At 38.4% G+C, this 14,241-nt stretch overlaps 1 protein-coding gene across 2 annotated transcripts in view; it reads left to right on the top strand.

The window, feature by feature from the left end:
- Positions 1-14,241, top strand: part of kcnj6 (potassium inwardly rectifying channel subfamily J member 6) — a 102,738-nt gene that overhangs the window by 62,506 nt on the left and 25,991 nt on the right. Inside the window, exons 2-3 of one of the 2 annotated variants that reach the window (XM_022681416.2) lie at positions 691-736; positions 1,115-2,039. In XM_022681416.2, the coding sequence (XP_022537137.2) occupies positions 704-736; positions 1,115-2,039 (958 nt within the window). In that variant the 5' untranslated portion in view covers positions 691-703. The remainder of the gene's footprint in view (positions 1-690; positions 737-1,114; positions 2,040-14,241) is intronic. The other variant, XM_007247282.4, reaches the window with a different exon arrangement.

The following is a 14,241-nucleotide window of genomic DNA, read 5'->3' as shown; positions in this document are numbered from 1 at the left end:
TTTGACCAATTTGCCTTTAAAGTAAATTCAGCTGCAGCTGTGCTAATCATGGAACGACAGAACGAGGTCACACTGACTTATCAGTGAAAAAATGAGAAGCACCCAGCACGTTCAGAAATAGTCACAAAACACAAATTCTGCCAGTTGCTTTCTTCTGAATTCTGATCAACGGGTGGCATTTAACAGCTGGTATTCCAACCTTAACCTCGGCAGAGCTCGTATCATATCGGCACTGGCAACCACTGCTTTCTGCATTCAGTGGCACACTTACATCTGCAAGAATACGTCTTTCTGTGTGCAGCACTGCAGAATGTTTGCTGTGTTGTTTTTTTAGTAAAAGACAAAGAGTTTTTTTTATTCCTTCCTGTGTGCGACCTCCTGAGAAGAAGCAGCAGCGCTCGGCATCATTAAGCTGCTGTTTAGCGAAGAGCTTGCTGTGACGATAACTCAGAAGTAAAGACAGGAGTTGTTAGGAAACCTCATAACCAGAATGGTCATATTTAACCCACTGCATGGGTCGAGAAACTTTGGCGTTGATCTCGTTGGGGTTCAATAAGTTGTGGTTCTGGATTCTACTTGGTCAGTGGTTTAAAGTAGTTCAAACCAACTTTGGCCCATTTTTTTAATATAATAAAACACCACTTGGTAAAAAAAAAAAACTAAAGATTTGTATTGAAAATGTCTTAACAGGAGCTGATACAGGATGACGTTTCCATCAGATTCTACTGGTTTTTGGGTCAGTATCAGTAGAACATGCCTTCTGTGTCAGCAGCATTACTGTTTAAAATACAAATACAATATTGCCAGTTTTGGTATCAGTTAACTTGGATGGTCCATATAGATTCTCACCAAACATTCAACTGACATTCGACTAACAAAACTAAACTGAATATCTATTAAATGCAACTACACCCTCAACTGAATGTAAATGATTCTCAATTCTTGTGTTAACCTTTACCCTAACCCTAAATCAACCCTAAAACCGAACTCTAATCCTAACATTACCCTTAAACTTAAATTTGATCCAATTGGGTATTGGGTCAGGGTTAGCAAGCCAGTGATTCAAACTGTACTACAATATGGTCATATCTCCTCTCATGTGTCTTGCCTCCAGGCCCAGATCCTTCCCAAAGGCCCAATGGAGCAGGATGTGGAGAGCCCCATCACGGTCAGACAGCCTCGGCTGCCCAAGCAGGCCCGAGAAGACATCCCCAAGCAGCTTCAGGACCCTGAGAGAGCCAAGCGCAAGATCCAGCGCTACGTCCGCAAGGACGGCAAGTGCAACGTGCACCACGGCAACGTCCGGGAGACCTACCGATACTTTACGGACATCTTCACCACACTGGTGGACCTGAAGTGGAGGTTCAACCTCTTCATTTTTGTACTGGTTTACACGGTCACGTGGCTGTTCTTTGGCTTCATGTGGTGGCTGATCGCCTACATGAGGGGGGACCTGGAGCACATAGGGGAGTCGGATTGGACGCCGTGCGTCAACAACTTGGAGGGCTTCGTCTCTGCGTTTTTGTTCTCCATAGAGACAGAGACCACCATCGGCTATGGCTACAGGGTGATAACAGACAAGTGTCCCGAGGGCATCGTGCTCCTGCTGGTGCAGTCGGTGCTGGGCTCCATCGTGAATGCCTTCATGGTGGGCTGCATGTTCGTCAAGATATCACAGCCCAAGAAACGAGCAGAGACGCTGGTGTTCTCCACCAACGCTGTGATCTCTGTGCGCGATGGGCGCCTGTGCCTAATGTTTCGTGTGGGGGACCTGAGGAACTCGCACATAGTGGAGGCCTCCATTCGAGCCAAACTGATCAAGTCCAAACAGACCAAGGAGGGGGAGTTTATCCCTCTCAACCAAACAGACATGAACGTGGGCTATGACACAGGCGACGACCGCCTCTTCCTGGTGTCCCCGCTCATCATCTGCCACGAAATCAACCAGCACAGCCCTTTCTGGGAGATCAACAAAGCCAGCCTGAATAAGGAGGAGCTGGAGATTGTGGTGATTCTGGAAGGCATGGTGGAGGCTACAGGTAGGAACGTACAGATTCAGTTTTCTGTTCAGGTTTTGCTCTAGATAAGTGGCTTCATGTTTTGTTCCAGGAACACTCCTGGCCTTGCATGTTTAGAGATTTTAGACGATACCCCTTTAAAAAAAATAATAATAATTAATTGCACCATAAACTGTAGGAAATTAGTCGCCTCAACTAACATTAACACTAACATTAAAAGCTGGCCTGACTAAATAATTTGTTTTGGCAAAATTTAGAAATTGATACTTGAACCCTAGTTAAAGCCAAGCCAAATACTTTGCACACGCTCAGATTCACATTTTTTAGTTGTTGAACAGGGTCTACAGAGCAGTTCTGCAGGGGTTTTCACCTGATGTCCGTCAAACTATTTGCATATTGGGCATCGTTTTCTCCTACCTCTCAATCACCATCAGTGTGTAGTCATTCTCCACAAGCTGCTGCCTTCTCTTAGGATATATAAATGAGTTATATTATAGTTAACTGCCTGGCCTCAGTGTTAAAGGCTATAAGAGCAAGTTGCTATGTTTTGTGCTGTAGGGTGAATCTGTGACTGTGAGTAAATCATGAATTTGATTAATGCAAAATGTGTCATGGATACAACTTTTTTTTTTATTGGTCCTAAGGGACATTTCATAGAACCTAAATTAAGCCAAATAAAGTGAATATTTAATATAGTGAGACCTAATATCTAAATACATGTAAAATATGTATTATCTGAACTAAAAAAATTAAAGTTGGCTCAATTATTTGTGGTTTTCTCAAAGTCTGGTGCAGTAAGTTGCCTGGAAATACTGAGATTTCAGTCAATACAATATCATCAATGGTAATAGCTATGGAATTCTGCCTTTCCTGCTTAGCGTGAATGCATTGAATTAACAGCAGCACTCAGAAATAAACTTTGGCCATTAAGAGATGCTGTGAATCTTGGAATATTAGATCAATTTTGGGGGATATTTTGATAGCTTGACACCTTTACTCACATAAAAATACCTTTTATTATTCATTAATACTATCTGGCCTGGGCATTTTTAAAATGTTCTAAAATTCATATGTGAGCAAATGAATAAATAACACCCTCCTTACTTTTCTCTTGTAAATAAGCAGTCAATGGTTTAGAAGCCTTGAATCCGGTTAGCAGTTTTTCCATGCTGGATTACTCACTGATAGTTGATGATGGGTTGTTTGCAAGTCATGTACGTCTTGTAGGTCATGTTGTACTGTATGTTATGTATTTTATGTCTGTCTGATACTCTGGCCTTCAGTTATGAGAAATGTATTCAATAATTCTATTGAATATTGCAATACTCTCATAAAACACAACAGTTAATTAACTATGTTTGTGTTTCTTCTGTGCATTATTGGCAATTGTGTGTCATGCTTCGGTCAGCCATTTGTGTGGGGGCTTTTGAAGGCAGACATGTCTAGGAAGAGTATGGTGGGAGAGCAAATGAGATGATCTTTCATTAGAAGCAGAATAAAGTGCATCTGGCGGGATGAGATGGTGTGCTAGAAGCAAACGCTGTCTGCAGAGACAGATTCCGCTGATTAAACAGAGAGGAAAAACAGTGCTATTTGAGTGGAGGACAGACAGGCTGCAGCTACAGCTTACAGACCACACACACAGTACAGTGGAGATCAAAACAGACACTTACTCACAGCCTTCAGTAGTGGGTGTATGGGTTCTGTGCTGTAAATCGAGTCAAGTTTACTCGGTGCATCTGCTCTCGAACCACAATTTAATGTGAAAAATATAGCAAGGAGCATGTGACAAGGCTTGTGGTAGAACATTTAAATATAGAATATATGACAGTTTTAGTCAGATACAGCTGGTTATGATCATTACCACCAACTGCACTGTCCACTGTGGGTGGTAATGGCTTCTATTACATGTTCCTGGTACACATGTGATTCTGTGGATTGAGAATTGGTAAATTCCTGCAAAACCTTGGAAATGGAGCACCAACTGTTTTCAGATCGCCTTGCCATAAACACAATGGCCAGCGTTCAACCTTACTCACAAGATAACACCTGACAACTTATACAGGTGTGGGTATTCCAAAGTCATTCCCTAATGTAGTAAGACTATGTGATCAATTCAGTTTATATATTGCAAAACCATGACTTTTGGGTTAGGATTGGAGTGAGTTTAGTAAATGAAGGATGTCAGATGGTAGCGTTTGTGGTAATTGGGTTGTCAAGTTTGACATTTTTGGCTAGCTGAGTTTAACCCTTGTGTAGTGTTCGGGTCTGTGGGACCCGTTTTCATTTTTCATCAAATGATACAAAAAAAAATATTTTTTCTAACTCAAACTCATTGGCATTGGCTCATTTTTTTGTGAAAAACATATATCAAAACACATTTTTGATAAACACACACTGAACACCCTTTAACATTTTATTAAAAAACTAATAAAAAAAGAGTAGCACTTTTTAAAAGAAATGTAACATAAGAAAGGTAAAGGGCAAATATTAACCATGTAAGCTGTTTATATTGCTTGCAATTTAGGTGAAGCGAGCATGTGTAAAGCATTTTAATGTAAAATTGCTTAATTTTGCTGAATTAAATACAAGTAACAAAGTAAACGAGTAACAAAAATATGAACACCACACAAGGGTTAAAGTTGTTTTTTAGAAGATCTTGAGGTTGGGACGTGGCTCTGGGTTTTGGGTACTATAGTTTAGGGTTTAGGGTTTTTTGGCAGAGATGTTTGAGAAACTCTTTGAAATGGTAAGTTTGAGGATGCTAGTTATTAGAAGTTGTTTGGATGTCTGTTTTTTAAATGCAGAGTTTGCAAAGATCCCACCTGTCTTGGAAGTTCAGGGAGTCTCTCACATTTATATTATTAGCCTAAAATTTTATATACAATATCCCAGAAATATTTATTTTGTTCAAGCAAGTGAGAGAGAGTCCTAGCAACAAAGGGAAAGACACACACATATAGTGAGAGAGTGACAAATACAGCAAACACAACCTCTCTTCATGCTTAGTATACCAATTATGTTTCTGTGTGGGTGAGGCTTCGTAGTTTAGGTTGATCTAGGGCAAAAAGAAAGAGCGAGAGCTGAAAAAGAAAAGATGCACACACAGTGTTATGCAGAGCTGTAGAAGAGTCTTTACAACCATTTAACCTCAAACTACAATGTAGTCTTACCCTGATGGATAGGGGTGAAAAATTGACAGTGTTAAAGTACTATTAGGAATTAAAGTACTGTTGAAAACATGCTGAGGTGGGTTTAAACTTCTAACAATGCTTAAGTTAAAAGTTATATATGCAGCTCTGGAACAAAATGAAGAGACCACTTCAGTTTCTGAATAAGGTTGTCTGATTTTGGTATTTATAGATATATGTTTGAGTAAAATGAACATTGTTGTTTTATTCTATAAACTACAGACAACATTTTTTTCCAAATTCCAAATACAAATATTGTCATTGAGAACTTTCAGACCTCAAATAATGCAAGGAAAACAAGTTCATATTCATAAAGTTTTAAGAGTTCAGAAATCAAAATTTGGTGGAATAACCCTGTTTTTAATCACAGTTTTCATGCATCTTGACATGTTCTCCTCCACCAGCCTTACACACTGCTTTTAGATAGCTTTATGCTGCTTTACTCCTGGTGCAAAAATTCAAGCAGTTCAGTTTGGTTTGATGGCTTGTGATCATCCGTCTTCCTCTTGATTATATTCCAGAGGTTTTTAATTTGGTAAAATCAAAGAAACTCATTATTTTTAAGTGGTCTCTTGTATGTTTTTCTTAGATGGTAATACATTTGAGGCTGTGGTTGTTCATGTAAAGTCAGCAGGCTTAAAATCGCCTCCCAATGAAAATATTTATCCAAGGCCATTGCTTAAAGCAACGTATTTATATTTAACAGCTGCAGAATCTGTACTCCCAGAGTAACACTGGGTTGAAAACGGTTAGAGGATAGGATCAAACTCATGATCTCCTCAATCAATTTAAACAACCATCAGAAATAACTCCAGGGTTTCCAGAGGTTTACCCTGCAGCTCAGGTTAAGTCTAAGTAGTCTTATCTGTTCTAATGCCATTAGATGACTGGGGTCTGCCCTTTTTACTATAGAGAATACTTGTTATGAAGCAATACATACATTCAAAGCCATTTTTAGTGTGTTTAATGTTTGACCTAGGGCTAAAAAAAACATCTACATCTCTTGTGGATTTTTTCCAACCCTACCCCTCATTATCAACCTTTAGAAGAAATAGATCAGTTGTGCTGAGGGTAGAGAATAACTGTTTAAGGCTGTTACTCACCAGTATTGGAGTTGAAAATAACTGTGTATCCTCTGTCTTGCACACTTTAGTGTTTTCTTACTCCAACATTCTCAATTTGCACCAGTAATAAGCTGATAATAAGCAGGCTGAGTTCATATGGGGGTGATGTGATATCTCACTTGTGCAGTGAGAAAGGTAAGATAAATTGGATTGTGAACTGATATGTACAGTGCTATTGGCTGTTCAGCAGCCTGTCGGCCTAAGGGAAGAAACTGTCACAAAACCTGTTGGTCCTGGTTTTAATGCTTTTATTTCTCGTGCAGTTGAGTTGGGCAGCTGTAAGAACAGGCAGTGGCTTTAGTTGAGCTATATTTGTAATAGAACAGTATTTACATGTATTCATATGTGAAAATATCTTAAATCTATTGCTATCTGTGTCTAAATTTAGTTTTATGTAGTTCTGTCAGACCTTGACCTTTGTATGTCTTGTTTCCTTCTTTTTCCGTCCTTGCTGTTCCTGACTTGACTTTCTGCCTACCTGTTTCTTTCTGTTCCCTAGCCTGTTTGTTTTCTTCCCCCATGTGCTCTTTAAGCACGTGGCCCTGTTTTGTCATTGTCTCCTCTCTAGCCCCGCCCTGTCATCAGTGTTCTCACCTGTGGTCCTTTGTTACCCTCCCCCTCGTTATCTTCCCCAGGTGTTTCCAGTCCCCCACTCTGTATATAGAGCCCCTTTGTTTCACTTTTTTTTGCCTGGTCTTTTGTGTGCTTCATGTGCTTTTGTCAGAACTGTGAATTTTTGTTCGGCCTCCTTGCCTGTCAGTGTTAAATATTTTGGGTAGTGATGGCAAAAGTGGGGCTCTTGTGAGATCAAATGAAATCAAATGAAATAACTGATTCTGAAAAAAATATTTGATCTTGTGAGGCGTTTGAATTATCACCCACCACAGTGACATCTGGTGGGCAGTTAAATCAGGCACTTTACCTTTTTGTCTTTAAGTTTGTTTAAAAGGACATGAAGAATAAGATTTAGGTCTTTTTCCAGCTCGTTCCATTTCACAAATACTAAAGATTTGATCAATTATGAGCAGAAAAAACAATACAGCAATCCAACCTGTGTGATTTTGTCTACAGGAAATAGTTACAATGCTGTGTGGCAATGTTGTCCTGTGTCTTGTTGACAATAAACACAGTTCTGAGATCAGAGATAAGGTTTTTCAACTCTCATTTATAAACATGTGTGAATAAGACATTCTGATCTCAGATCAGCGGCTTGCACTGTTCAGGCACAAAACAAAATGTGCAAAAAGATTAAACCAGCTCGAAACTGTGTGATGTAATGAAACCTGTTTTGGGACAGTCACGTGGCTTTTTTTTCATTTTGATACAGACTCAGAAGCAGTGTATCAAAACACTTTAATTTAAATGAATCGATTCAATCGAATCTGAGTTTTGACATCACTACCGTCTAGTTTTCATGGTCTTGTTATCTTTAATCTTGTCTTTTGTAGTTGATTTTTCTACCCGTGTTTGATTCCTGTACAAAAATAATATTACCTGCACATAAATCTGACCCCTCACCATCCATGACAAGTTCACTATAGAAGGAGTAAGGAAGTATTCGAGATTGATTCAGAAAAATGCTTGTGTTGTGATGTGAGTGTTTCTTTAATGCTCTGTTTTCTCTGTACACATAAAAAACACTGAAAACAGAGTTATAGTATCTCATCTTTAGAGAACAATTTTGAAAAGCCCAGTTTTCAGATTTTTGTCAAACCCACCATTTTATATAGACGGAGCCTAAGACGAGAATACAGCTTGGGCTCTTGATTTTCTCTTGAAAGTAAGCAAGTAGTCTGAGGGAAGTGCTTTGAAGCATGGCTATATAAAAGCAATGGCACTTTGTAATGAGAACAAAATAACTGGGAGCCGGTGAATTGAGCACAGAACTGGAATAATGTGGTCATTTTCCTCGGAGCCTTTTAGAAGTCTCACCACGTCTACAGGAGGCAGAACTCTCTTCAGCTCCCTTCCACGCGCTCAGCCCGGCTCAGCTTCCGGATACAATAGATCTCATTCAGCACAGAATGCGCCACGTTCCATATCCATATCTAACACAGGTTATTCTCTGGGCATCAGTGGCCAGGCTAATTGGAAGTGAGCGTTTTTGCCCACCTCGGATTTTCAGGGTAATTGTTGCAGATTACTATTTTATGAGGCCTTTAGCCAGACAAGCTGTGCTGGCGCACAGAATGCAGATGATCCTTCATTAGTCGCAGATCTGAGGCCACAGCTGCCCAAGCTGTGAACCGCAGGTGAGATGAAGCGCTCCCTCCGGGAGTAAATGAAAGAATACAGAATGATCTGCAGCCGAGGGAGAAATCGCACGCTCCCGCGGGGATGCCGGTTTTAATGTGCTTTAGTAAAGAGGCCAAGTAAATGAGCAGTAGAACAGGAAATGTATAATACCACGAGTGATGAAATGATTGTGAGGTTGAAGTTTGAAGCTGGAGAGACAGCAAAGATTTAAGACCATGAAGTTTGAGAAGTTAAGAAGAGTTGGAGCTAATGGGTGCTGCAGAGTTTTATTTCTCAGTTTGTTAAACCATAGATGCATGCTTGAGGTTCTTGAAACAGTGTTGCTCTTTCTTGCTGAACATCTTTTGGAAGTTTTTGGGTTTTGGGTGGGTTTTGTTTTGTCACAAATATTTATAATGCCTGAGTGGCAGAATGTGAGGTTGTGTGAGGTAAAGGTTGCATGTTTGAGGTTCTATGGAGAGAGTTTGAGGTGGTGATTGCGTCGAGTTAAGGTTGTGAGGGAAAGGTTTGAGGTTTCCAGCAGGTAGACTTTGTGGAGGCCCTGTTTAAAGTTTTTGGGTGGCTTGCAATGCATTTATTTGACAATAAAGTTTGTAGTCATTGAGTCGCAGAATGTGAGGTTGTGTGGGGCAAAGCTTGTATGTTTGACGTTGTATGAGGAAGAGGATGAGGTGATGATGGTGTTAGGATTGTAAGAGACACTTGTCAGGTTTTTTAACAGGAAAAGTTTGTTAGTTTTGGGGGGTTTGCTATAAGGTCGTTTGGTCACAAGTTTGTCACTGAATAGCAGAGTTTAAGGTTGTTGTGTGAGGAAAGGTTGCATGTTTGAGATTGTCTGGGGCAAGGTTTGAAGTGTTTATTGTGTTTAAGGTTGTGAAAGACAATGTTGATGTTTCTAGAAGGTAGATCTTTTGCCCATTTTTGAGATGGCTTGCAATGAGGTTGTTTGGTCACAAAGTTTGTAGACACTGAGTGGCAGAATTTAAGTTTTTTCCATGATAGACTTTGAGGATGGTGACATGAGTTGAGACTGTTGGGTAGCAAAAGTTGAGATTGTCAGGGTGTAGAGTTTGAGGTATTTGGATGACAAAGCTTGAACTTGTTGAGTGATATAGTTTGGGGTTGGGTAGAATTTGGGTAGCAGAGGTTATCAGAGTGTGGAGTTTAAGATAATTGGGTGATAAAGCTTGAACCTGTTGATTGGTATAAAGCTCTGAAAAAAGAACACTTAAAATGATGAGTTTCTCTGATTTTACCAAATTGAAAACCTCTGGAATATTATCAAGAGGAAGATGGATGATTACAAGCCATCAAACCACCAAACTGAACTGCTTGATTTTTTGCAGCAGGAGTGACATAAATTAAAAACCAGGGTTATTACATCAAATAAAAATTTCTGAACTCTTAAAACTTTATGAATTTATTTTAATTTAGCCATTGTTCTTTTTTTTTTGCAAATAAATGCTCTAAATGACAGTATTTTTATTTGAAATTTGGGGGAAATGTTGTCTGTAGTTTATAGAATAAAACAACATTGTTAATTTTACTCAAAAACATACCTATAAATAGTAAAATCAGATGATGACATGAGTTGAGATTGTTGGGTAGCAGAGGTTGAGTTTGCAGAGGTAGGGGTACTATATGGTAGAGCTTGAGACTTGTCTTTTATAGACTTCGAGGTTGTTTAGTGATGGAGTTCGAGTTTGTTGGTTAACAGTATTTAAAACGGTGGGTCCGAAGTTTTAGTTTGCTTGTTAGTGGAGGTTGTGTGGGTGGAAGATTTGAGGTTATGCAGTGTATAAGGTGTGTGGCTTTTGAAAGGGGGAGAATTTGAGGCTGTGGCTGTTCGTGTGAAGTCAATGAGGCAAGAATAATGCAAGTGAGTCACTCCCAGGGGATTTAACAACATTCAGCACAAGAACACACAGAGAGACACTGGTCCACTGGGAGCACACTCAGACAAACCCCTGTCCTGTTTGCTTTTCCAGCATGTTTGAGATTATGAAAGTCTAACAATTGTACACGTGCAGCTAGAGGAGACAGAAATATATATTTTAAAAATATATAAAAAAAAAAAACTTTTATAAAACTTGTGATTTTTATAAAAAGTGATTTAATTAAATTGCAATTAATAATCTGATCATAATTTGATTTCTTCGGTTGTTTGAATATGTGTCAAGTGGTCAAAAAACAGCATACTCTAATTGCTTAGATCAGATTAGGACCTAGAATACTAATTAAGATATACAATAAAGAGAGCTGGAGTTTAGAGCACTAATCAGTTATAATGTTTTGTGCAGATGCACACAAATGTAACCGGATAGGATGCTGATTTAAAATAATGAGCTTCTTATTTAAGGTCTGATTTCCTGCAATTATTGTGCATTTGAGTTTCTGTGGTTTGAGGTTGTTGGTTGACAAAGCTTGAACTTGATGATTGATATACTTTAAAGTTGATGACATGAGTTGAGACTGTTGGGTAACAATGGTTGAGGTTGTCGGGTGTAGAGTTTAAGGTATTTGGATGGCAGAGGCTGAGCTTAATTAATGATATAGTTTGAGGTTGATGACATGAGGTGAGATTGTTGGGTAGCAGAGGGTAAGGTTGTTGGTTTGAGGTAGTTTGGTGGCAAAGCTTAAACTTGTTAGGTGATATAGTTTGAGGTTGTTGGGTAGAAGAGGTTGAGGTTATTAGGGTTCAGGAATTGAGGGTTTTGCGGAACCTGAGCTTGTTTCGTTACATAATTTAGGGTTGGGTAAATTTGATTTTCTGCCTTTTTTTTGAGTAGGAGAAGGAACATGCCTGAAGTTTCTCCTACCAATCTAACATCCAATAAATACAATATCTACCTTGTTTGCATGTCCCTGACAAGGTTTCACACCCTCCACCACCCTGCCTTCCCCCTTTTAACTCAAGCTCTTTAATTTCTCAGGGTTCTCTCGCCTTTGTTAGTCCAATCTACTTCTATTGGTCCATTCATCATTTAAACACATTCAAAATTTAAACAGAGTCACAGTCACAGTATAATACAATACAATACAATATATATTGAATGTTTTTGTTCTACAGATATTTAAGTGCGGTTGTTGGATGTCTGTGTGTCTGAAAGAGACATTGTAAATCTGTTATTTGTAGATAACTCTGAGCTTTCATTTTCATATATTTTTATTTCCATGTTTAATACAGGATTATTGTTACAGTGCTCTGAAAAACAATAACCAATAGACCTATTATTGCACATTGACTCTGAACAGTAGAATAAATTACAGATTAATTCCTGTAAAAAAGAAATACGAGGCACCGCTAGATAATGCATTCTTCTCTGTAAGTGTGCGCATATTTTAAACCCAAAGGAGGCGATGTTCTAATAATGATGTCAGGGAGAATCATTGTGTAATGATGTCAGGGAGAATGAGTAGTAAACGCAGTTGTGTTAGATTACACTGATCAGCTGGGTGTGTGAGATCTCAATGTGTGTGTGTGCTGGCACTCCTGCTTTTCGGAGGCAGAGCTTCTGCTCCAATGTTCTTGCAGCTGTTTTTAGACTTCACGGACAGCTGTCATGTCTGAGTCAGTCCTCCGCTTTTGTCTTTGGCAGGAATCTTGTACTCCCAAACTCTTTCTCTCTCACTGTTCTATTTATTTTTATGTATTTTATATCTCACCCCCCACCCCCACCCCCCACACACTCACACATACAAGCACACTGTTTCAATCACTATCTCTTAGGGCTGGACGTTAAAACGTAAAAATTCTAATCTCTATATTCTTCAAAAATCTTTGCGATTATTTAAACCAAATCCTTTCATAAACGAAAAAGACAGTTATATTCACATTTTGCAATATGCCATATACGAACTCTATTTAACAGGGCTCTCAGGTTGTAATGTTTGATTAGAGTGAGGTTTTGTCCGGAAGGGCAGGGGTGATGTTGGTGGGGGGGATTAGTGTTGTTGTCATGTTAATACTGATACTTAAACCATACAAAGGCAAGAACCTAAATAATCAGAAATCAATGGAATAATAGAATGATCATAGATCATTTTATTAATAATAAAAGAAAAAAAAGATTAACATTGACGAATAATCTTTTAATTTACGTAGTAAGAACATAATCAGTTTATTGAATTTGTTTGATAATTAACTCCTGTTTGAAATCATAGTTACAGAAAATAAAGTCAGTGGTAAATTATTTTATTCAGTCGATCGCTGAAAAGCAGAGGAAACTGTAAAATAAGGCATTTATTTAAAAGTTGGGAGAAATTTAGACTGTACAATTATTGTGTGATTTGTGTGGCTTTTTAAAAATGCTTTAAGGAACTTACACAATGGGTTGAGTATAGTAAAATATTGTCATTTAGAGCTTTTTTTTTTGCAGAAAATGAGAAATGGCTAAAATAACAAAAAAAGATAATGCAAAAGTTCATTTTCATGAAGTTGAGAAATCAATATTTGGTGGAATAACCCTGGTTTATAATCACAGTTTGATCACATCTTGGCATCATGTTCTCCTCCACCAGTCTTACACACTGCTTTTGGATAACTTTATGCTGCTTTACTCCTGGTGCAAAAATTCAAGCAGTTCAGTTTGGTTTGATGGCTTGTGATCATCCATTTTTTCCTCTTGATTGTATTCCAGATGTTTTATATTTGGTAAAATCAATTAAACTAATCATTTTTAAGTGGTCTTCAATTTTTTTCCAGAGCTGTATTTATATAAATATTTATAGTTTTTAAAGGTTTTGATGTTAGAAATTGTGGCTCTTAGATGGGAATGAATTTGAGGCTGTTGGTTTTCATGTAAAGTCAGTAGACCTAAATTGCCTCCCAATGAAAGTATTTATCCAAGGCCATCTTCCTCTTGATTATATTTCAGAGGTTTTGATTTGGTAAAATCATAAAAACCCATTATTTTTAAGTGCTCTCTTATTTTTTCCAGAGCTGTATATTTTACTTTGTGTAAACATCACAAGTTAAAATTGTAATCAGCTTAATTTGATGAATCCCCCAGCACTATTATTTCATAATAAAAAAATAAATAAAGTGCATGCCAGGGGGCAGCAAGGCCAAATAACACTGCTCAGATTTAGATGGTGGGAATTTTATTAATTATGTATTTTTAGTGCGTTATGATCGGAGAGGGAGTATAAACGACTTTAAACTACTGCTGGTGTCAAAAACTCTCCAGCAATGCGCTCATCAGTCTAGAACAAAAGATCAGGCCTTTTGTCTTCAGAGCTTTGATTCAGCATTCAGCCATCATCACAGGCACTTCACTGGGTAACTAAATAAAGCCTGAAAAATGGATTTTTGCATCTCGGGTGGAACGATCAGTCGAAATTCTGCTTTTCCAGCAACTGTGATTCTATTTTGAGTGGTTTGTGAGAGTGGTTGCCATAGAGACAGTGTGGAGAGTGAGAGAGAGAGTATGTGAGCAGCAGGAAAACCCACTGATGTTACACAACTCTGTTATCTAAAGAGTCCAGCACCAGGCGTACTGTTATTATTATTATTTTTATTACTAATGTACACTTTTAATTTACGCAAGATGTACACAAAGGCTCTGTGTTCTTCCCCTCTCTTCCTCTCTATCTCTCTCAAAAGAGTGTATATAAGTTGTAAATAAATGTATATACACAATAGGTTTCTTC

This window comes from Astyanax mexicanus, chromosome 20 (genome assembly GCF_023375975.1).
Source record: "Astyanax mexicanus isolate ESR-SI-001 chromosome 20, AstMex3_surface, whole genome shotgun sequence".
Taxonomy (NCBI): domain Eukaryota; kingdom Metazoa; phylum Chordata; class Actinopteri; order Characiformes; family Acestrorhamphidae; genus Astyanax; species Astyanax mexicanus.
Note: the sequence above shows the minus strand (reverse complement) of the source record. Positions and strands in the feature narration are given on the sequence as shown.